General features: G+C 39.8%; 1 protein-coding gene and 1 pseudogene across 1 annotated transcript; both read left to right on the forward strand.

The window, feature by feature from the left end:
• The first annotated feature begins 840 nt into the window (after nt 1-840).
• LOC129146287 (putative uncharacterized protein C6orf183) lies at nt 841-24,159 on the forward strand. The gene is made up of 10 exons (XM_054698159.1): nt 841-977; nt 3,773-3,845; nt 4,455-4,565; nt 9,161-9,355; nt 10,423-10,576; nt 12,254-12,411; nt 15,544-15,696; nt 16,748-16,849; nt 20,216-20,377; nt 23,893-24,159. The coding sequence occupies exons 1-10, from the start codon at nt 841-843 to the stop codon at nt 24,157-24,159; spliced, it is 1,512 nt and encodes a 503-aa protein (XP_054554134.1).
• LOC119253662 (U2 spliceosomal RNA) lies at nt 16,920-17,089 on the forward strand (annotated as a pseudogene).
• Nucleotides 24,160-25,694: the final 1,535 nt, after the last annotated feature.

A 25,694-nucleotide genomic window follows, 5' to 3' on the forward strand; every position in this document is an offset into this window, starting at 1 on the left:
TTCTAGGGCAGCAGTAGGGAACAACACATCAGGGAGGGAATCCCTGGTAATTCATGGGTTCAGAACTTCTGGGTCATGCAGTTAATCTATGCTGTTAACTAGAATACTGACAGCAAGTGCTCAGCAAATAGTTGTGTTGAATTTGACAGGCTGTAACCTGGGTGGAGGTGGGTGTGATCAACTATTTTATTTAATGGTGACGACATTATGCCAAATATAAACATTCAAACTTTAAAACACCCATTCCAATTCATAAATAGCGTTTTTCTCCAAAATGGGTCAAAATTACATTAGATAGTACTCCACCCTCAGAATATTCTACCCAGTTAAATGCTCATGCCTTCAAAAAGGCTTATGGCAAAATACTCCAGTTGTGTAGAGGAATCCTGTACACACGTATAATTTGTTCCAGTTGAAGTGAAAATTACAAGTCAATAATAACCACCATTCAGAGAATTTCGTGAGTAATGCCCACATGTCTTTATGAAGACTACAGAGGACAGGAAGGAGGATGTACTCTCATTTAAAAGAAAGAAAGAAAGAAAAAACACCACTACAGACAAAGCTGGAGGAGAAAACTTTCTGAAGATGTCTGGGCTGAACAAAGACGTAGTCAGAGGAGATTCTAACCTGTGTTTTCTCTACTGTTCACTAAATGGTAATTAAATCATAAACAACCACTATCTAGTGTGGCTGTTTCCTCACATTGTTCCAGTTCCACAAAGTTAACATGAGTTTTTGGACAAAATCCCACACACTAGGTAATGGTCACTGAGGAAGTCAGCCATGAACTTTGTGCTCTTTCTTTTCAGGGTTACAGAAAAACAATAATTGCAAACCATGGATGAAATTTACAAGGTTGCATCCACAGAAAGGATCCAACTGTTGGAGAAAGAACTGGCTCTGCAATTGACTGAACTGAAGTCTGAAATAGAAGAACAGGGGATTCTTCAGGGAACAGCTCGTGGACCTTACTGGTAAATAGTGGCAGTGTGCAGGCAGTCTTCCCAGACTTTCATGCCCACTCTCACTACACTATCTCCATCAGGGCATCACAAGGACAACTGGCATTAGCTCAAGCTCAAATTTGGCCGCTGCTCCTCAGGTCCTCCTATATTCCAGAATTGTCAAGGCACTTAGAGGCAATATTCTACCAAATAAAAAGGAAAAGTGCGCTTACATTTGTCTTCAAGTTGCAGAAGCTATTATACAAGTAATACTCAATGAAAAGAGATATTTTTACTCAATAATATTTTAGTTGAATTTGACCTTGAATTTTGATGAGGAATTTCACAACAAATAAGGCTAGGAATTTGGTAATGTGAAGTGTTCTGTTAAGGAGCTCTTCTATAGTTAGTTCTTTTGGATGGTGTAGCCAGATCAGCCCCTTAGTATCAATAGCAAATATCCCTTGCATACCCCTTTGTTCTGTTACTGCCACAAAAGACCAAGAGGAATTATTTGAGGACCCTGTTATATTGAATAGCAGAGTAAACTCAGTGGACTGGGGAGGGAAGATCAGGAGAAGCAGCAGCAGTCAATAGGTGCATTAGCATTTAATATGTTTTGTAAGTTTGATATTTAAAGCACTTGAGTATACAAAGCAGATTTCATGATGAAATAGAAAGGAAATTGAACCATGCATGTCATAATTTCTCTCAACTTTGGTTTCTTTGTTTGAAAAACAAGATTAAAAATGAGTACCTTGCCAGCCTTATGACTACTGACTGTATTACAGCATGTTGAAAACTTACACACCACACACAGATCAAATGTTAATATTGTTACAATTAAAGTCAGAGCAAGCAGCTCCCCAGCTCCCTGAGGTACATTGCTATAAGAAAGGCTTCTTGAAGGCTTTTTAGGCCACAGTGATGGGAAATCTCTGGATACCTGTATTTCTCTAATCCCTAAAACCACCAAACAATACACCTGGAAGATCTAATTACTCCAATAAATACTTTTGCCAGGTGTTGTAGTAGGTTCTGGAGACAAAGAAAAATGGAAAATGTCTGCTCCTGATCATCAATTTAGCATTGTCTTTCACCACTAAACCAAAATAAATATTGAGAAGTAAAGGATGACTGTGTGCTTGTCTGGTTTTACTTTTTTGTTTGTTTGTTTTATATTTCCCCCCTCATTTTACCTCATAAGCCCAGGTCTTTGAGAGGGTTAAGTTTTTCATTACTGCTTGTTGAATGAAAAAAAGGAGTGAATGTTTGTTAAATAAACAATGTCTATTTCTGAACAAACATGGTCTCTTTAATGGGTTGATGTGCACAACTTTGCTGTTCACCAGTTTCTTTAAGAGCCTTCAGAGACACTTGGAGGTGAACTGAGAGGAAAGACATGATCTGAGTAAGAGAGGGTTGGGAGAGTAAGCCTTGGCCCTGCCCAATCTCCCCAGATAACAGGACAGTAAAGAAGTGGGTTTCTTCTTTCCCCGACTGCCTGTTTAATAGCTCATCCCATTTTGAGTTGGTTCCTGTTTCTTTTCCTCCATGAGGCTAATCAGGATTCGGGTACCCAGTAATCACAGAAAGTATACATTTGCTTTATCAATGTTTTTACTCTCAAGGCACTTTCAGAGCCTGCCTTATTTAAAAAAATAATTCTTTTTCAACAAAGCAACAGTGCGAGGAGATAAGACGGCATTATCTCCAACCGCAGATGGGAATTCCGCACAGATGGCTCAGTGGGTTGCTAGGCTCACAAGGCTGAGGCCCCTCCTGCCTATCAGCCTATTGCCCTTTTTCCAGGACCACTGCCTCCAGGGGTTTGGGGTGGAGGGACTGCTGTCGAGGGTGCAAAACTAATAGTATTTTCATCATCCCTTGAGACTTATCCATGGGGGCTGATAGGCTCATCTGAACATTAACCTAAATGTTACTGCCTGTAATCCTCCTCAGATCGTTAGGTGGCTTCCTTCATGTGTTCCAGAATGACCTTGCGATGTTTGCAAAGTTCCATCTTGAGAAGTGGCCACTACACCAGGGTTGCTGTCTCTTGATGCTCTCAAAGTTTAGGTGTAGAGCTGACACCAAATGAGGAGTTCTCCTCCTCCCGACTGTGGGGCCCACCTTTTTACCAGACCCAGGGTCTGGGGTATTGCTGGTGCCTCCTGTGTCAGAGCCTAAGGCGCAAACGGCTCCCTCATCACAGGTCCAGGAGGCTTAAGCAGGCTCCTCCGCTGTTTTTCCTAGGGATTAATAAGTTTTCTGAAGCATAAACTGGTTAAAATATTTTTCCAAACTATTACATTTCTGACATTTAAAAGTCACTTTCACCCTCGATATTTGAGCAAAAACAAAAATAAAAACATTTTATTTAAATGATAAGATTTTATTTAAACGATAAGATAAGAGTGTCAATTAGCTTGAGATCGATGTCTGATAAGCACAGTACTTGTTAGCAATAAGGCTACGGAAATACAGGTGGGGAAAATAAAAATTCTCACCATTATGCCCTTTCCTGTACTCTGGAGTTGGAAGAGAGAGGGGAATTTTGGGTAAAAGGAAAGACTGTGTCAATGTGGGGAAGAGAGGAAAAAGTGGCCCAGAGAAAGATTTAGCAAAAACAAAGAATACATAAGAGCCCTCTGAAAACAGGAGCCTGTGGCCTTGTCACGTCCCCAACAAGCCAGTATAATGTGATACATGGTTATTTAGAAATGAACAGATTTGAAGGATTACAAATGAAGCAGGGCCTATTTATAATCAAGTTTATTATAACTTCTGTAATGACAACTTCTATTGCATGCAACTTTCTGCAGCTCTGTTCGAATACCAAAGGACATTTCTTACTTTAGAAGAGAAAGAGAACTGGCACTAAAGCAAACTTTACAGGTGAGTAGGGGAGAGAGCTGCTCAATATAACAACAATTTAGATTTTGGGGTTAAGACGCAACCTATGAGATGTCTGCAGCCACTGTAGCAAGAGTTCGCTTCCCGGCCAGGGAGCTACCCACATGGCACAGCAGACCTCTCCTGGCTCGCCTGCTGCTCCCCTCAGCAGTGTATTTCAGTCAATCTGCCTGTTCTGTTCCCCATTCTGTCTCTGGTAAATCCTCTCACACACACCCCATACCTCTGGCCTGTACCCCAGTTCTTGTGTGCATAAAATAAATAAATCTTAAAAAAAGAAAAGAAATGTGTGGCAAGAAATGTTAATTCTTGCAAACAAACATCTGATGCTATTGACAGTGGTTATGAGAACAAATAACCAAACAGTCAGCTTAGTGCTGAGTTACAACTTCCTTGGAGATAACTGATTTTTTTTCACGGTTTCAATTTTACAGTTCTTGATTTGTGATGTTCAATTTGTTATTTTGGAGGTGTGGCATAACATCACCATGTGTTGTATAAAAACTCACATAAAGTGTATGGCATTTTCTGTGATAAACCCTGATGATTTTATTTCCTTATTTCCCTTTGCATGGTTGCCCACGGATTCAGGTGGCTGAGCCAAAGCCCCTTGTCGTTCAAGCAGATGTCATGCAGAGGGAGCTAGAGAGCTGCCTAAGAAGAGAGTACACGCCTGAAAATTTACCTTTGCTTCTGTTGCAGGTAAGGGTCATTTTGAAATTTGAAAAGTAGATTTGAAAATTATAGAAATATATGAACGAAGTTGGCTTTCTGGTATATCCCCTGGCCACAGTGGGATTTTCTCTACATATGTAGTTTGCAGTATTTGGTATGGTAAATTCTATTCTTTGTTAGAGACCCACACGATAGTTCAGTTTAGTTATAGTCACTAACCAATTGAAGTTTCTACTAATTACTCCCTGTGCTGGTGCGATGAGTCATTGCAACACTAAGTCTCTGTCCTCAGAAAACTGTTGGCCGATTTAGAGAAGGTATTTCTGGAACTCTCTTAAGAAAATAATTCAAAACACAGGGAGAGAGATTTTGCATAAAGATCATTATTGCATCATAGTAATAAAAATTAAAAAATTGGAATTACCTAAATATCTAACAATAGGAGAAGGGTTAATAAAAACTGGTCCCTGGTAGAATATTATTCTGGTTTAAACTTTTTTTGGCATAATAGGGAATTATGTTTTTATGTAACATTAGTTAACAACATTGTGTATGCCTATCATAATAGTGGTCACATAATGCATAGGAAAATCACTTGAAGGACATAGACTAAAATGTTTGTAACAATCTTTCTTTGGACGACAGCATACTTAATTTCCTCTTCTTTTAAGTATTTTCTAGATTTTCCAAAATGACCACTTACTGTTTTGACTTTTAAAATTCCTTGCTCTTTACTCTTTGTGTTGTTATAGCTTTGCTATGCATTCAAATTAGTTCTTTAGAAATTAGTTAATATTAACTAAGAAGTTAATCACAATGAAACAAAAGATGTTGAGATTCTATTTGTAAGTCAAACTGTTGGCTTCATCCAGGACTCTTTCCTTACCATTTCTGGTACTTTTAACTTCTCTGTAGATCAGTGTTTGTCATCAGAGAGAATCAAAGGGTGGGGATTGGGGACATTTGGCAGTATCTGGAGACATTTTTCGTTGTCACAATTTGGGGTTGCCACTGGTATCTAGTGGATAGAAACCGAGGATGCTGCTAATATCCTACAATGCACAGGCATTATCTAGTCTCAAATGTCAATAATCCTGAGGTTGAGAAACCTTGATGAAATCTAAGTCTTACCATATAAACATCACATATAATGTTTATCTTCTGCATGAAGAACTTAACTCTAACATTTCTCATAGTAAAGATCTGCCAGGAACACATTCTTTCAGTCTTTCTTTTTTTGAAAAATATTTTTGCCTTCATTTTGAAAAGATATCTTTGTTCAGTACAGCATCCAAGTTGATAACTTTTTTCTTTTATCACTTTAAAGAAGCTGCTCCCTTGTCTTCTGGCTTGTATAGTTTCCATTCCTTAACACAACACATCCTTTCATCCTCTGGCTGCTTTTACAATTTTTTTACTAAGCTGCTTGATTATGACATCCCTTGGTGAACTTTTCATGTTTTTCTTGCTTGGAGTTGGTTGGTCTTTTGGATTATGATATTATTTTCATCAAGTTTTGAAAAATCTCCACCATTATGCCTTCAAATATACTTTCTTCTCATTTCTGCTTATGATACTCCAGTTACACATGTTAAATAAATTCATATTGTTTCATAAATGACTGAGGGTCTGTTGTTTTGTCTTTTGTTCTCAATATTTCATTTTGTATACATATATAAACCATTTTGTATACAAAATGGTTTGCAAACCATTTTGTTATGTATTGTCTGTCCCTCCAGTGAATTTTTCATCTCATTTATTTGTAGATGTTCTATTTCATTATTTTAATAGTTTTCATTTCTCTCAATATATTCACAATTGCCTTTCAATTCTTGAATAGCTGAGCATATTAATAATGATATTAGCTCTTTTAAAGTCTTTGTTTGACAACAAACAGATAAAACTAACCCAAAACAAACTCTAGAAATATAGCTGCAGAATTGAGGTTACCAGAGGGGTAGGGTACAGAGAAAAGGGATGAGGGAGAACCAATGGACTATGGTTAAGGACTAGGGGTAACTTGCTGGTGGGAGTCATGTGGAAACACATCTGAAGAGGTGTGAACCTGTAGCTCTGACTCATATCTGGTGTTATAAACCTCCATTACCTCAATTTAAAAAAAAAAAAAGGTACAATTTAAAAAATAAAGTCGTTGTTTGCTAATTTCATCACTGGTACCATTGTTGTTTCTGTTTCTCTTCATTAATTTTCTCCTGTTTATAGATTACACTTTTCCTGTTTCTTTGTATATCTACTATTTTTCTTGTTTGGGTACCAGACAGTGTCAATTTTACATAATTCTATTTCTTTACAGAGTGTTAGACTTCATTCTGGTAAGCAATTAATTTACCTGCATATTGTCTTCATACTTTCAAGACTTGGTTTTAAGCCTGGTTAGAACACATTTAAGATGACCTTTATTCTATTACTAAATCCTTATTACTAAAGTGTGACCCCTCTGTTGTCTCCATTGAATGCCTCAGGACTCTTCACTCTCTGATTGGAATCAGAGCATTTCCTAGCCCTACATGAACTCCAAAAACTGCTCAGTTAACAGTTCTCTTGTCGTTGACTCTTTGCACAGGCTCCTGGAGTTTCATCCTTTGCATGCATGACTTAGCACTCTGCAAGACATTCAAGGGACCCCTGTGCAGGTTTCTGGAGCCCTTTCCCTGCATAACCTCCTCTCCTCCAATGCTCTGCCCTGCAAACTCCAGCTGAATAGCTTTCCAAACTTCAATTTCTCTCTCCTTAACAGAGAGAGACCATCATTCTTTGGTTAGGATTCTACTTCCCACACCATGATTCAGAAACTGCCTTGGTTAGGCAGAAAACCAGGGTGATTATTGGGCTCATTTCATGAGTTTCCCTTTTCCCAAGAACCACAGTCCTACACTGCCTGTTGTCCCATATCAAAAAACATTTGCTTTGTGTATTTTGTTCTGTTTTCTGTTGTTTTTCATGGAAGGATAAGTCTGGTCCTACCTATTCCATCATAGCCAGTATTAGCCCTAGCATCAGAAATAAAATATTTTAAAAGTTGGATTATTTAACTATTTTGAAGTATAAATAGAATGTCTTGCCTGTAATGTGCTTTATATTTTAGACTCCAATCTGTTCGGTTGGCAACAGATTATATAGATTTAGAAATGCTTACTTTCTTCATTTAAATTTGAGTGATATATTGAGCAGGTTTCTTAATTTTATAGTTTTCATATAGAAAAAATATACTTTTCCAACAACCAGATACTGATTTCCCTGTTGTTAGTGTTCTTAAGACTGAATTCAAACTTTCCATCATAGTTCTCTTCTAACTGTTAATTATTATTGCTGTTGTTGTTAAAGTATTATACAGAGAGAATTACCCAGCTGGCCCAGAGTAAATATTTACACATGCTTAGGTGGAAGAGATTTTGCCAGCACAGTAAGATCATGGAGCAACTTTATCCTCTTTACAAGGTAGGAAACCCATAAACATAAACCGTGGTCTATTTTTTATAATGAGTCAAAATGACTGATAAGTTTGTCTATATATTACTATAGACATCATGCCTGTACATTAGATATCTAGACTTATTCATCCTACTTAAGTGCAAATTTGTACCCCTTGACCAATATCTCCCCACCTCCTCCCCAAAGTCCCCTGGTAACCACCATTCTCTGTTCTCCTTTTATGACTTGGGCTTTTTATGATTCCACATGTAAGTGATATCATGAGATCAGCCAGTGTTTGTCTTTCTCTATCTGGCATAGTTCACTTGGCAAAATGTTCTCAAGATTCATCCATGTTGTTGCAGATGTAAGAATTTTCTTTCTCATGGATGAATCATATTCCATTTGTATGTATTATTGGTATTTCTGTATATCCACATCTATGTGTGTGTATATATATATATATATATATACATGTATATATGTATCAGGTAAGATATCTATTTCTATGTCTGTCTGTCTACCTACCTACCTATCATCTATTTGTCTATCTAATTCATGTTCTTTATCCATTCATCCATCAACAGACTCTTAGGTTGTTTTCTTGACTGTAAGTAAATGTTATAATATATATAGGAATACAGATATCTTTTCAAGATACTGATTTCATTTCCCCAGAAGTGGAATGCTGGATCATATGGTAGTTTTATTTTTAATTTTGGGATGAATCTCTGTACTGTTTTCCATAATGGCTCCATCAATTTATATTCCCACCAACAGTATATAGCTTGACAAAAAATTTTAAGTCACAGCTAAAGATGGCAAAGGAACTAACAGGAACTAACCCACTTGCCTGTCGTGCTTGTGACAGAAGATAAGGGTACCTATTTTTAAGAATGGGATTTGAGGAAGGTTTGTGTGATAGAAAATGCACTTTTCTTCATAGATATGGCCTCCTTTGCTGTAGGTAACAAGCTAAGACACTGACTCCAGTTACCAAATATCCTTATGCGCTGACTTTGCTGGTCACTGCCCTTGTAAGTCGAATTCAGAATATGTGAGAATTCTGATATTCCAAGAGCCCTTTATTTGGCCTCCAAACAGCATTCCTCTCTATGCTTGGCAACAAATGAGTAAGATAATAAGACTTGCAAATAGCCAAGTTCTGTCTTTGCATCTCTCTTCAATAGAAACAAGTTGCCTACATTATGCAGGAATACAATGATGCCCTTCAAAGAGCTGAAAGATTGTCTGTTGCTCGAGAAAACTTCCTTATGGGAAAAAACAATCCTCCTAATTTAGTGACACAGGAAGACCTGACCATTTACACAAAATGGCTAGTGTGTCACCTGCACTCACTCAGGACTATTCACCACTATCTGCAGGTATGTGAAGCATGTTACTTGAAACACAGTGTCCTCCCCAATGGTCAACATGTTGTTTTCTCACACTGTTGCCCAGTTTTAGATTGTCAAGTTTCTGTATTCTACCTGCCCCACAAATGACAGGAAAATAACATTCACTGTTTTCTTTTGGAACTTTGCTCTAATCAATCACTTCATTAAGTTAGCATTTGGAAAGTTGCTTCTGTGCTATTTCAAATCACTCTAAGTTCTTGATTTCATTATCATGTTCAGATATAGATCTACTTTTTATTTCACAGTATCTCTTGAGGGTCTGATATATGCCAGGTGTGTTCTGGGCCAACTTGCAGCAAAAGGTCTGGTCTTTGCTGAATAGTAACTAGGCCCCAAGCTAGAAGGAAAGGGGGCAAAACAATAGTCCCTTTGAAACTGAAATACAATGTGATAAGAAGAACAGATTAAGTGTAAGTACAGGCAAAGAGTCACAGAGGAGTGGCCTTAACCCAGGCTAGAGACACCAGAAAGGGGAGACAGGATCACATTTCCATTTTAGAAAGATTGTGGTTTTGCCACCTAAATCTGTTCCTACTCCTTTACTCCTATCTCAGTGACAACACCACCCACAGAGTGGATGGTAGCTCCATCTATGGAGTGAGCCAAACCAGAAACCTGCCTGTCATTTTTATTTCATCTCTTCCCTAGTCTGTGAAAATGGGGTGCACCTCTAATACTGTGCTTCCCAGTCACATAACAGTCTGCTCATTATTCTGGCTTCTCTGCTAACCTGTGAACTCTGAGGTTGGTACATGGCTTGCACTTCTTTGCATCCCTAGCACCTCTCACAGTATCTTGTCCATTATGGGTGCTTGATCAGTGTACATCTGGTCCAAGGTGAAGGTCACTTAGAAGTGGTGACAGTACCAGGTCTTCCAGCTGCAGATTTAGCTTCTGATTATCTGGCACACTCCTGAGACCAACATCTATCTCTTTCCTTCTCTATCAAAGCAAAGACTTCTCCCAGAATTTATGTGTGGAAACTTCTATAAGAATTGAGTTGACAGACACCTTTTGAATGTTTCCTTCCTCAGGCACTCCAGTATCTGCCTATTTCCAAAGTGCTGAGGGTTACTGTCGATGAAGTCCTTGAGGTTAGTCAGAAAAATGAGAAGTTCTGTGTTGGAGATACTGACCCTGACATACAGGGTTCTGCATCTCCAGGCCCTACAGATGCCAGCATTTCAGGTAAGAAATTAGTCTTCATTCTCCTGTGATGACATGGAGAAAAGAAAATTGTGATTTGTACATGTACTGTCTTGTCACATGATCTTGCTTGAAATTTTTTAAACACCAAAATGTCAAATCTCTTAAATAACCAAAAGTTAATATTTTATGATGGAAAAACAACAACAAATACTTCTCTTAGAAATTGTTCTCTCTATTGTTATAACTGGAAAATTAAGAGACAAGAAAAAAATCAATGAACTTTGTAGTGGCAGGAGGACACAGAGCAGTTTCTCTATGATCCGAGCAGATGGGGTTAAGGGGAAGTCCTGGAGCCCTCAGTGGCTTTTGCAGACTTTTATTGAGATTTACCAGGTTCACGGCAGGCAGAGGCCCGGCGGGGGGGAGGCTGGTAGGCTGGCAGGCCTCCCAGCCCCCGGCCAGTCTTCACTCTGTCTGAGCTCTCCGGCCTTCTATCACAGCCTTTTTCTCTGCTCCTCTCTTGGTTCTCTCTTCTTCTCCTCTCTGCTCTTCTGGCGTCCCCGTGACGTCACCCTCATAAGCCCAGTCTCAGCCCAGGCGTACCCACTTACGCGTGCCCATACCCTACTCCAGGTGTCCACCATCAGGCATGCATTCAGCACCTCAGGGATCCATCATCAATCCTAATGGCGTGAGAGTAGAAAAGCCTGAAAATCATTTACTCAGCTTGAGTTTGGATGTACTGAGTTCTCGACCTGCTCCTGTCATAGCCTCACTGTGCTGTTCCTCTTCTTGGTTCTGTTTACTCATCTCCAAAATAAGCCTTTCATTTTTTTAAAAAAAGATTTATTTATTTATTTATTTATACAAGCACTGGGTATAGTCAGAAGCGCGGGAGGGTGAGAGAATTCACCAGAGCCAGAGCGGGGAGCAGAACAGACTGAGTGACGAAATACACTGCTGAGGGGAGCAGCAGGCGTGGCAGGAGAGGGCTGTCGCGCCATGTGGGACCCTCTCCGGTGGCCGGGGATTGAACCGGCGCTCAACCGCTGCACCGCCAAGGGAGACCCAAGCCTTTCATATTAAATGACTAAGGTCCTTCCAGTTTTAACATCACATGATTTAAGAAGACTTCCCTTACCTGAATCAATATGACAGTCTTCCTGCCCTTAGTTACAGATGATTAAGAAACCTGATCAGCGTTTCACTCTGCGTGACATATTTACGTGGGGTCCAGGCAGGGTGCATCTGGGGAGGCAGCAAACCCACCACAGAAGAGAGGGCGTCTAAACTGGGTCCTTAATGATGTGTAGGAGTGAGCCAGGAGAAAGCATTCAGCTGTTCTGATTAGCTGATTATGTCATTTTCTTTGTTTACCACGAAAGACTATAAATAGCTCTGCTCCCACTAAGTCAGTCCCTAAAGGGTCTGTTGATTTTCTCTTGCAGGCTGTGAGAAGCTAAGGGGTTCTTGCTCCTCTCCCAGAAAACCAACATCAAGGAATCGTCAGATAGGGGTGGTGAGGGATGTTTAAGGTGATGTCTAAGGCCAAGTGAGGTGCAGTCCATAAATTGTGGCCAAGAAGGTTGGGTCAGGAACAGACTTACCTCCTTGCCAACAGAGGAGGCCCTGCCTCCAGTTATCTCAAGGACTGTTCCTTTCCTCCCCCAGCTGGTGTGCAATGATCTTAATACTCCTGACTTGAACTTTTTTCAGGGTCGATGAGAACAGAAGCTCCTTTTGTCCTACCCCAACACACGACAGAAACAGAAGACCTGAAACCTCAGCTGAGGCGCCTGCTCTCCCATTTCAATATCCCGTATGACGTGGAGGAGCTAGTGGGTGCCGCTAAGGAAATGGAACTTTTTTCCTTGGTACTTGATGGACTCTTTCTTAATACATATACATAGAGGTGTTCATAAAAGAAAACCTCATCATTTGCCCCAAAGTTGGAGATCTATACTGCCACAATTGTTTTAGAAGATAAATAGCATAGTAATTGGTAAGATTTAGATTAGCAGTTGAACTTCCTCTCTATGTGAGTAATGGGACTCCTGAATATCCAGCCCTGAGGGGTTGTAGGCTTTTATTTCCTTTCAGAATTTATGAAAAAATATCGGTTGTAGTCCATAATAACTGATGTAAATGTAGCCAAGTGTAAGGGGCAGGAATGGACACAGTACAGGTTTTCTGATCCCATGCAGACCGGGTAAAGGAGGAGTCAGAGTCCTCAGTAGTTTTGCAGGTTTTTTATTGGGGTTCACCAGGCATATGGCAGGCAGGGGTGTTGGCTGGTGCAGCCCCCAGCAAGTCTTCACTCTATCTGGGCTCTCTAGCGTTCGTTCTGCTGCTTCTCGGCTTCTCTTTCGGGTTCTGCTTCGGCTTCTACTGCTGCTGCTAGCGTCCCCGTGACGCCGCCCTTAAAAGCACAGTCTTAGCCCAGGTGAATCCCATCTACCTATGCCCACACCCTAGTCCAGGTGCCCGCCATCAGGCATGCATTCAGGACAAGGATCCATCATCTATCCTGATGGCAGAAGGGCAGAAAAGCCTGATATTTTCTTTACCCTACACCAAGATTTGGCAAATTTGTGTGCTAGAGTTTTCGAGTGTCTAAAGCTATTCGATTCTCAGAAAGGGTTGCAATGTCTCTCCTATCGGCAAGATGCTTTTTATTCATCACAGTGTATACTGTGTAGTGAAGTTTGCTCTTGTAACACAGTGATGCGCTTCCTAAAAAATAACTCCTATTATCAGAAATCCTGATAAAACATGTTTCAAAGGGAAGAAGAGGATCATGGGTAGAGAACTTTAGATTTATTAGAGCAAAGTTCTTAGCCAGACTTAGAACAATAAAGAAAAATTTCTAGCTCTGAGTATATAATATCTGCAAGCACATATTCTCACTGGGTCAAAGCAATTAACAGACTGACCCAAACAAGGAAAAATAAAATTTGAATATTTCTGAATACACTTCATGAAAGGAGGAGTCTGCCTGCTTTATCACCATTTGCCTTGACCTTGAGGTTTTACTGGCAGGAGTATTTATTCCAGCATTCTTTTACCAGAATTATCTCTACTATTGTACTATATAGCACAGGCTTTTGAGGTCACTGGAGTGATGGTATCCTGTGTCCTCTGGTTTCTCTGAAGAGGATTGCGTTTACTCTTTGCCTGTCTTTCCCTATCACTAGCACCACTACTTGTGGCAGAATTCTTCTAAGCAAGTATCAATAACCCTCATTATCACCAAGTGTCATGATTGTCAAAAAACAGTCAGATGATGTTTAATTGTGTCAAGAAAAATAAAAAATAAATTACGATGCAGTAGACACTCAGTGATAAGCAGAGAACATGTGACTGTCTACTCTCACAGAGCAGCCTTCTTCCCGAAGAACAGCTTATCTTTACAATGAGAAAACTTGCACTTTTGATTTTCTTATAACAGTACTATGCACCATGCTAATTGTGCCCCCAAGAAAATCAATCACATTACAACCATTTTTTATGTAGGAAGAGTTCCTATTGTTGGAAGAGTTCCTATATAGGAGTACTATTTATTCTGGTTCTCTAATGCCCTAGAGTAGTGTCTGCAAACTGCATTCAGCAGCCCATCATCTGTATTTTTCTTTTAAAGTGTTATGGGAACACAACCATGACATTCATTTATGTGTTATCTATGGCTTCTGTCCCACTACAACCACCACCTTAAGAGGTGGCAGCAGAGACCATCTGGTCTGCAGAGGCCAAATCACTATCTGACCCTGGGAGAAGCAGTGAACCACCCCACTCTGAGGGGCCACCTCACCCTGAGGGGAATACTCTCACCTAACTTCCTGCCCTGGAGGATCTGATCTGTATCAGTGCTGCCCTGCTGTCAACCACTAGTTACAGGAGGCTGTTGAGTACTTGAAAAGTGGCTGGTGTAACTGAAGAACTCAATCTGAAACTTTGCTTAGTTTAGCTAATTTATATTTAAATGTTTAAGAACCACATGGGCAACAGTCATAGAAAGTACAGCCTGGAAAGTACAAACATTCACTCAGAGAATCAAGCCATGAGATTCACGAACTCGTTCATTCCTTCCAGAAACTTTTGTTGAGGTCCTTGTGTATGCCGGCACTGCGGTGGTGGTGGGGTTTGTGTGTGTGTGTGTGTGTGTGTGTGTAATAGAATATATGTAACATAAGATTTATGATTTAAGATTTATGATTTAATCACTGCTAAGTATATAATTCAAGACCATTCACTTGTATGAATTACATTCACTCCGTTGTGCACCCATCACTATGTGGTAGATTCTTGAGATCCATAATCTGTGCCTTTAAGAGGCTTGGCAAGTAGTGAGGAAATCATGACTCATTGTGGCCAGTATAATGATGATGGTTCTCCCCAGACTCAGTAGGCACGGGTGGGCTCTGGAGAACAAAGGGGGAAGGGCTCAGCATTTTTTATTTTTCATTTTTGGCAGTAGGAAATTAAGTCAGAGAAATCACTGGTAGCCTCAGTCTGAAATGAGACGTGACAGGATTGACGAATTACATAGAGGGTTTTAACAGGTCCTAGCATCTGGATCCTTCTCGCCAGCAACATTTTGGTCAGACTGCTGGGAGCAGGGTTTATCTAATACTTAGATACACAGTTTACAAGGTGGCCAGAAAAAGTGAATGCATTTCTAAAGGCAGCCAGCTTACTTCCCATTTAGGATCCAAGTCAAAATACATATAAATGAACATATTACATGTATCGCCAATCTTTGGAGAGATTGGAACATGTAACACATGTGCATGTACATATACATACATACACACACACACACACAGAGTGTGGTAATAAGCTGAGCACGTGTGCCTAACAGGTATATACATTTAAGGTCCTGCTACTATCACAGAGACAGGTTTCATGCATTAGTTTGAATCGAAGAGTATTTCAAAGGCTGCTTTTGAAATTGCCTATGACATAAGACTTTCTTTTTGGGCTACACTTCTCTTTTTAATTCTGTTTAGGTCTCCCAAAAATTTCAAAGCATCTTCATGGAGCAACAGAGAATGCAAACATTTCCAGACTATGATGCTGGGGTAGCTAAAGCAGCAAATTGGGGCTTGGCAGCATCTTGTATGGCCTTGAAAAAGAAAGCCAACTGGATTTCATTTATAAAGGTAGGAGACCTGTGAGGACAGCTGCCTGACAGTGATGCCAGAAGGATGTCACACATTCTCCTCCAAGCAGGCAGGGCAACCTGGCAATACTAGCTCCGCCAGGTCCCTTTTGTCCTCTCACCTCCATGCCTTCAGCAAACTACCCTCTGCGACCATGCACTGGTAACTGCTGCTCTCAGAAAAGTCAGGGCAGAGAACCTGGCCTCATGCTTCAGGGTTTCCCAGCTCCTTCCTGCCTTGAGCCCAGGAAGTTGACCATACTGACTGCCTTCTCTGAAGTTCCCCATACTCTTGCACCCCTCTCTATTGGGTCAAAATGCCCTTCACGTTATTAGTGATCTTGGCTATTTGATGAGAAAAAAAAAAGAATAATGCTCAAAGGTGACTGCCTGTCACCCTGTTGACCTCAGCTGGGAATGTGGACTATTTTTACTGTTCTGTATATGTCTGTGAATGGCCAGGAAGGCATCACCAAAACTGTTTTTGGGGTTACAAAGAAATGTTAGTGATTAGGCAAAATTGCAAATCATGAAATCCATGAACAATGAGGATTAGCTGTTCTATGTCTTGTGTGTGAAAGATGGACAGAGGGAAAGGAGGGCCGTCAGCCAACTAGAGTTTGGGCAAATAGGTGGTGGGAATAAGGGACACCAGACTTTGTTTACCATTGTTGCACTTGCCATCCAAGTATAACTCTCAAGGAGTAGTTGGATATAACAGACTGGAGCTTAGACCTGAAATAAAAGTCTGAGAGTTATTAGTATGTTGGTGTCTATACAGCTATAGAACTAATTTTGAAATATACCTTGTCAACGGGGCTGCGTCATCCCGGATGAAGCTACTGCATCTCACAGGGTAGGCCCTGGCAGGAACTCCCTCCATGCATCTGTGAACCCATGCTGAAGCCTTTCCAAGACGTCACATGTTCTAGCGAATTCTCTAGCATGGAGGCCAGATCCCATATCGGAAGGTCCTTGAATCACATAACTTATAACTTTTATTGAGAACCATTCTGTTCTATTATAACTTTTTGTGAGTGTTTGTCCACCAGATTAAGCCCAAATGTGATCCTTGGCAAAAAAAGCTTTTGACCAAACTAAAAGAACAGAGGAGAATAGATGCATTAATGCAACTTCAAGCTAAGTTTTTGAAGGTAAGAAAATAACTATGTTCCTTTGTAGATAAAATTCTTGCAAAATCCTTCTCAGAAAATTCACTTTTCTATCGCTTCTCGGCCTTTTGGCTAAGATCAAGTGTAGAAAATTCACTTTTCTGCAGCCCTTACTTAGAAATTAGTAACCTAATTATTAAACTTTAATAATTCTGTTTGCTTTCAAAAGAGTAACAATTGCCAAAAGAGCTGAATTTAGTTCAGCTTGAGCATTAAATCTCTATGTGATAATCATTCTAGTCACATAACCTTAAAATTTAGTGTCCTCATCTGTGAGACAAAAACATTGGACTCTATCTTATTTTTATTGTGGTTAAAAATAAACTCACAGCATACAATTTATAATCTTAACTGCTTTTAAGTGTTCAGATCAGTATCATTCAATATATTCACACTGTTGTAAAGTAGATCTCTGGAACGTTTTCACTTTACAAAACTGAAACTACTAAACAACAACTCCGTGCTTCCTCCTCTCTCTACCCCCAACCTCTAGCACCCACCATTCAACTTTCTGTTTCTAGAAATTTGACTACTCTTATAGACCTCATATAAGTAAATGGTCTTTTTGTAACTGGTTTATTTAATTAGCATTATATCCTCGAGGCTTGTCCATGTTATGGGACATATATATTTGTATCATATTTATTCACAATAGTCCCAAACAGGAAACAACCAGGATGTCCTTCAGTGGGTGATTAAGTAGTTAACCTAACTGGGGTACATTGATACTGAGGAATAGCATTCAGCTGTAAAAAAGAACACACTCAGCCTCCCCTGGTGGCACAGTGGTTGAGCGCTAGGCTGCGAGGCTGCCCGCAGCCTCTGCAGCACCGGTTCATTCCCCCGCCGCCGGCAAGGGTCCCACAAAAAAACAAAAAAACAAAAAAAAAAAAACGCACTTATGATATGCCAAACAACCTGGAAGAATCTTCAGAGAACTAAGAGTTAAAAGAGCCAATCCCATTAAAATTGTATAAATATATTTATACAATACTCTAGAAATGGAAAACAGATTCATGGGTTCTAAAAACTAAGGAGATACTGGTGGGGAAAGGAAAGGAGTGTAGAAATAAAAGAGCAACATGAGAGCATGAACACTGTGATGGAAATGTTCTGTGTCTTGACTGGGTTGCTGTCAGTATCCAGGTTGTGATGTTGTGCTATAGTTTTGCAAAATGTCCTATGAAGGGCACAAAGGATCTCTCTGTATTATTTCCCCCTCTTTTCTTATATTATGGCAAGATACACATGACATGAAATTTACCTGTTAACCATTTCTAATTGTGCAGCTCAGTGGTATCAAGTCCCTGCTTATTGTTGTGCCATCATCACCACATTTCTTGTTCAGAACTCCTCTCACCTGGCATACTGGAACTCTATACCCATGAGCCAATATCTCCTCGTTTCTCTCTCCCTCAAACCGCTGTCAACCACTATTCTGCTTCCTATCTCTATAAATTTGAGTACTCAAGGTGGGCTTATTTCACCCACCATAATGTTCTCAAGATTAATTCACATTGCAGCCTTTATAAGGCTGAATAATAGTCCCTTATATGTGTCCTCCACTCTTTGTTAATCTATTCATTTATTGATGGATTTTTGGGTTGCTTTTACCTTATATCTCTGAGATCCTAATTTCAATTCTTTTGGATATATACCCAGAACTAGAATCACTGCAAAATAATTTAAGTCTGTTTTTAATTTTTTTTTAGGAAACTCTATAATAGTTTTCATAGCAGTTGTACCATTTTACAATTCCACCAATCGGACATAAGGGTTTCTATTTCTCGATATCCTCACTAAAACCTGCTAGTTTTTTCCTTTCCTTTTCTTTTTTAGATTAGCAATTCCAGTCAGTTTGAAATGATATCTTATTATGGTTTGCTTTGCATTTCTCTGATGAGTAGTTTTTCTGAGCATCTTTTCATATATTTGCTGGTCATTTATATATCGTATTTGTAGAAATGTCAATTGAAGTTCTATGCCAGTTATTAAAATCATTGTTTGATTTTTTTTTTTTTTTGCTGTTGGGGTTCTTTCATTCTGGATATTACATTCTAGATGTTATACATTCTAGATATTAACCCTTTATCAGATATATGATTCACAAATATTTTCTCCCATTCTGTCACTTGATTTTCATTGAATTGGTTGTGTCCTTTGATATACAGAAGTCTTAAGTTTGATGTAGTCAGATTTGTCTGTTTTTGCTTTTTTTGTGTGCATTTTGAGTCATATCCAAGAAATCATTGCTTACTTCAAGACATATAAGAATTTTAGAGCATGAAGTCTTATGTTTATATATTTAATCTACTTTGAGTTAGTTTTGTTATATAGTCTAAGATAAGGATCCAACTTATCTTATGTGAATATTCAGTTTTCCTAGCATCATTTGTTGAAGAGGCTATCCTTTTAACATTGAGTAGTGTTGACTCCTTATTTAAGATCATTTGGCCATATACTCAAGGGTTTATTTCTAGGTTTATTCCATTCCATTGGTCTACATAGCAAACATATGCTAGAACCACACTGCTTGGATTGCTGTAACTTTATAATATGTTTTGAAATCAGGACGTGTGAATCCTCTAATTTTTTCTTCATTTTCAAGATTGTTTTGACTTCTTAGGATCCTTAGAGAATCCATATGAATTTTAGGATGAATTTTTCTACTTCTACAAAAAGTGCCATTGAGATTTTGATAGAGTTTAGGCTAAATGATCTTTGAGGTTCCTTGTAACACTAAAATAACTGAAATAGAGCAATATTTGTAACACTAAAGTAGTTTAACTCGGACTATTGTTCTAGTCTTAACCTTCAGAAATGAAGAAGAAACATTTATTCAGCACGTGTTGCATGGCATTTTTTGTAGCAGTCCTGAAAGAGACATCATTAGTATTCTTGTCAGGTAGACTTGTTCTGCTCTGCATGGAAAAACCCAGATTCGGCAAGGATAGGAGTCTAGGTCTGCGTCCTTGCAAAGTTTGTGCTTCCCTCAAGTACACAGCTGCCTTCTCCATCTCCTGGGAGCTTCCTAACAGCAAACCGTTTGTGCCCCAAACTGATGGATGTTGATTTTTCCATTAGTGCCACCCTTGGGGGGATACCACCTGCTATTGTATTTAGGGTGTCATTATAGATTTTTAAGTGAAATTCTGTTTCTTTGAATACTTAGAGTTTGGATGGATGTATATACCTATGGGAATCATGATATTTGAGGTTTTTATATTTTTTAATTGGTGAGTCCCCACCTAGAATTTCTTTATTAGTCAATTGTATCTGATCAAATTCTTGCTGAGATGAAGGGAATAACCCTTCTCCCAACCAATCCTTCTCTCTTTTCTACTCAAGATTTCCAAGCCTGAGCGAGTAATGCAAGTACTCCAAGATCATGCTGCAAAGACAGTCACGCTGGCTCCCTCTCATCCAGCTTTCATGGCTTCCCAAGTTTTGCACCAGTGCAACTATGATCAAATCTGGGAGGATATTTATAACAACATCAAGCTCTACCAGGTACAAAAGGAAGAAATAACCAATATGCCTTTCTGTTCAATTCACCACCACTCTTAGAAATTTAACTGATAGTCTTTCAGAGCCCCCCACGCCACTCTTTTATCTAGCCAAATTTGTTTCATTATTTAAAGGATTAAATGCAAATTAAAGGGGGAGTATAAAAAGGTGTAATATAAGATATTGCTGCTGCAGGACATGTACTTAAAAGGATACATATTAATACAAAGCACATAGTCTAGTGCTAAACACCTCTTGTGTCAGTCAGTTGTTAAACATTCGGAGTGTTTGGTGGGGAAGAGCTCCCAGGGCTGCTTCTATAGGGAAAATCTCTTGAACGAGGGAGGAAGCATGAACAGCCGTGTGGAGGAACTGTATTTTGTGTTCAAAGTCCAGTGGGTTGAGTGGAAGATTCATATGGAAATAGGGAAGAGATAGTTTTTTTGTAGGGTGGGGTGTGTAGAAGGTAAGTTCCAAACTAAGGAATCAGTGCTTTATTCTATATGAGAAGTGTTGTTTCCATGTTGTATTTTCTGTGAAGATTAATGTGGCAGTAAGGTGTTAATTAGATTAAAAGAGGGAGAGATGGGGGACAGTCAAGTGGCTGCTACATGGCAAAAGCATGAAGTTCGACACTGAAGGGAAGTTTCTACACAAAATTAATGGCTGTTTGTCTTTACAACGGTAACATTTTTGAAGTTATAGTCTATTACTTATTGCTCCAGGAGAAGAGTTTTCCTTCCTTGGCTTATTTAAGACAGGAAGACTGAAATGTGCTTGTAGTCTGAGGGGAAAGAGCATTGGAGAAGAGATGGAAGATATAAAGAGTAATTTGACAAGCAGATGAGCATGGGGGGAAATGAGGGCATGGGATGGAGAAGCCTGGTGGAGAGAGGAGGAATAACGTCACTTCCCTTGAGGCGAACAGATTCACAGAATTTTCAGGTGTTAAAAGATAAGATGTGGGCAAAGCCTGTGAACAGCCTTGGCTCTTTGTGTGTGAGTGTGTGTGTGTGTGTGTGTGTGTGTGAGAGAGAGAGAGAGAGAGAGAGAGAGAGAGAGAGAGAGAGAGAGAGAGAAGAGAGAGGGGGTGGGGTGAGGTGGGGTGGGGCAGAAAACCACTTCCTTTTCTCTTCACTGACCTGTAAATGTTCTTGGATTTGACCAAAGAAAGAAAGATGTGAACGCTGTATTTTTTAAGTTGATTTACTGTATATTTGCCTTAAAGAGACTTAGAATGCCTATAGATTCTAGAGGCAAAGCATGAGAGAAGACATATAACTCGGGCAGCCTACCTGTTAGGCTATGCAAGTTTTTCAGTTTTCCATGTATTCATTCATTCAGTGATTTTTATATGGATGATGCCTTTGTGCCAGGACTTGTGTTGGGCTGGGGAATGAAACACCAATTAAAAAGTGATGAAAGAAGCAAATCTGCATCTTTAACTTGTGGGTGCCGTGAATAAGATCTCAGAGTAAAGAGCAAAGGGGTATAGAGGAGAACCCTCTGAGGGAGAGATGGGGGCATCTGAGCTGAAATTTGATGAATGGAAAGGAGTCTGTACCAACAGGCTGGAGAAAACCTTCCAAATAGGGAACAGAAAATAACACGGAGTTGGGGGGGCGCTCCCTGGTGGCACAAGAGGTTAAATCTAAGCACTTGTAATCGGGGAAATGCAAATCAAAACTACCTTGAGATACCATCTTACACCAGTGAGAATGGCACATATTAAAAAAACCAGCAACAACAAATGTTGTCGAGGATGTGGAGAAAAAGGAACTCTCCTATTGGTGGGAGTGCAAACTGGTCCAACCACTATGGAGAGCTGTGTGGAGATTTCTGGACCTACTAAACATAGAGCTTCCATATGATTAATCAATTCCACTCCTACATATTTACCCAAAGGACACAGAAACATCAATTCCAAAGAGCACCTGCACCCCTATGTTTATAGCAGCACTGTTTACAATAGCTAAGCTTTGGAACCAACCCAAATGCCCAAAAATAGATGACTGGATCAAGAAGATGTGGTACATATACACCATGGAATATTACTCAGCATTCAAAAAAGATAAACACATGCAATTTGCAGCAACATGGATGGCACTGGAAGGGATCATGCTCAGCGAAATAAGTCAGAAAGAAAAAGAAAAATACCGGATGGTCTCACTCATAGCAGGAATCTAGAAAACTTAAATAAGGGACCAGGAAAATGAATAACTATAAGAAAGTGAAAATCAAAATCAACAAACAACTATGAACCAGAGACACTCTATGGGGGGTGGGGAGTGGGGAGGGGAGGGATTGAAGTCAAAATAAGGGGGTTGCAATTGTATGGGGAATATAAAAATAAAATTTATTTAAAATAAAATAAAATAAAATAAAATAAAATAAAAAAAATCTAAGCACTATGAAGCTATCGACAGCCACTGAGTTTAATGAGTTCAATCCCCGGGCAGGGAGCTGCCCCACATGGTGCAACAGACCTCTCCTGTCTCACCCACTACTCCCCTCAGCAGTGCATTTCAGTCAATCTGCCTGTTCTGCTCCCCACTCTGTCTCTGGTGAATCGTCTTATCCCTCTGTACCTCTGGCTTACACCCTAGCTCTTGTATGCATAAATAAACACAATAAATCTTTTTTTTAAAAAAGAAAGTAACACAGGATGATGTAAGAAAGGAAATTCAGAGGCAACAACCAATATACTTTTCTTTATATTTTCCTATGGGTGTCATTTGTGACCTCTTTAAGCATTTCTGCTTTGGTTAATAGTCTCTATACATTATCAGGGCACCAGGGTAGGGGGTGTGTAGCATGTTGCCATTCTGAATATAAAATACCAGTCAGATGAGACTGGGAGTGAGTAAACAGGTAGCAGCAGGGAGGAGCCACAGGAATGTGGGTATAAATTTTGAAGCTCTATTACTCTTTTGCAAGTATGTAGCAGTCAAGTATGAATTTTAGCATCTGTGTTGTGGTCAGCATCGTGATTCTGAAGTTGGCAGGTCATAACCAATTCCCCAGGAAAAATGACTTTCTGAAGAAGAGCCTTCTGCATGGAAGAACCCAAACTTCATAGGACTGTCTATTCTGACAGCTCTGAGAGAATGTAAGTAGTAATTGTAGCAAACTCCAGAACAGTTCCTGATGAATTCTCAGTGAATACTGTTCTCCAGTAACCTCTCCTGAGGGAGTTAAAAAAAAAAAAAAGATAAATGTTTTCTTTTGGAATAGTTTTAGATTTGCAGAAAAGTTGGCAAATATAGTACAGCATTCTCAGGTATCCCTTACCAGGTCTCTCCTGTTATTAACCTTTGATATTACTATGGCACATTTGTCACCAACATTGGTTCATTACTGTTAAGTAAACTACACTTTACCTGGAATGCACTGGTTTTCTATTAATGTGTTCTCAGTGCTCTGGGACGCTGGCAAGGTGGCCACATCGCACCGAATCGCCACGTTGGCCCAGGCTCCTCAGAGCTCTTGAGGTTTTCTCAGATTTTCCCTGTTAACAGGATGCTGACCTTCAGGATACTGTCCAGGTGGCCTGCAGACTGTTCCCTAACTTGAGTTTGTCTGGTTGCGTGGAGATTATAGATCTGGAGGAAGATGATCCAGAGGGGAAGCACCCTTCTCACCACAGTACAGCAGACGCTGTCGGCATGGCAATGCCTGCGGGTGTTGCTCTTGATCATGTGGTGAAGCTACTACTGGTGTTTGCCAGATTTCTCCACCATAAAGTTGCCATTTTTCTCTTGAATGAGGAGGGTTTTTTAAATTAATTTTAAGCTACAGGAGCCATAAATTAGCAATGGTTAACTTCTTGTACAAAAAGGAAACATTACTCAAATGTTAAATACTTTTTTGACTACCTACTAATGCCCTTCCACTTTCTCAGTTATAAAGGCTGCTTTGAGCCTTTTCAATGCATGTACAAGTATACATATGTCCCCATAAAATACACACAGTATAAGTCTGTGTTTTAGTTTTCTATATAAACAATATCTTATACTGTGTGGATGTCTTTGGGCAACTTGCTTTTTTTCACCCAACACTATGTCCTGGAGATCTGTCTCTGCTGTTCTTTTTAGTGGCTTCATTCTCCATTATTGCATATGGCAGACCACACAGCCACCTCCCCCCCACCCCCACCCCGCCACCAGCCCATGGACACTTGTTGCTAGCTTACCCCCATTTAGAAACCATGCCTGCTGAACTTTCTTTCACTTGCCTCCTTATACACATATGTGTTTCTTTAGGGTAGATATTTAGAAGTGGATTTTATGGGTCACATTCAAAAATTTTCATGATTCTGCCAAAGCTATTATACCATTTCCCCCAACCAGCACATGCTTATGAGATGTGTGTTTTCCCATATTCATTTTAACATTCAATATGTTCATTTAAACATTGATATTTAAAAGATGATCACTGTTTTCTTTAAACACAGTTCTAATTCTAGATTCACGTAATGAGCTGGGTTTGGGAACCTCCTGGTTTCCTCCTCAAATTCAAAAGAACATTTAAAAAGCATTTTCTGATGACAATAATGGCATGCATGTGTCACAGAAAATATGGGAAATATAGAAAAGTTCAAGGAAGGAAATAAAAATCACCCATTATTTTACCATCCCAAGTAAAATAGGATTTAACAGGATTTAACAGTTAACAGTCAGTATGTATCTTTCTAGTCTTTTTGCCCACAGTGGATGTACTCAAGTAAGCTGTAGATACATTTTGGGGATAGAGAATACACAATAGACTTACTTCTCGAATTATTTCCTTCCACCCTACCTTCTACTCCACTTCTCCTGCCAATTTCCCAGAAGAAAAAATGAGATTTGCAATCAGTGGAGATCTCAAAATTGTCAAAATACATGAATTCAGCCATGCGGGGGAAAAACCCAGCCACAAGATAGAGTAAATGTCAAAGTAGTTACCTACTGCCCCAGGTGAATGAGCACAGAGGGGGCTGACATCTGGCTTCTCGTCAGCTCTGTGTTTACCTGCCCTGCGTCCTGTTCCCTTAGGGGAATCCACGCAAGGTCTCTTGGCATTTCCCGAAGCAGCCCCTCCTGTGGGCCGTGGCTGGCCCCCTTTCCGGAGGATGCTGTACTCTGCTGTTTTACTTTCCCCAGCCTGTAGCGCCCCAATTCCTTTATTCCTGGCAAACTGCCACTCCAGTAGTACTTTTTGGTCTGGCTGGTGATTCCTTCAAATTGTCTCACTGTAACTGGACGTCACTTTCTGTTCCTTTTTATGTAGTTCTAGGAAATCACAGTCCCATCAAAGAAAGGCTGTGGCTACAAACTTGCCC

Source organism: Talpa occidentalis, unplaced genomic scaffold (genome assembly GCF_014898055.3).
Source record: "Talpa occidentalis isolate TD23 unplaced genomic scaffold, MPIMG_talOcc4v2.1 talOcc4.2, whole genome shotgun sequence".
NCBI classification, from domain to species: domain Eukaryota; kingdom Metazoa; phylum Chordata; class Mammalia; order Eulipotyphla; family Talpidae; genus Talpa; species Talpa occidentalis.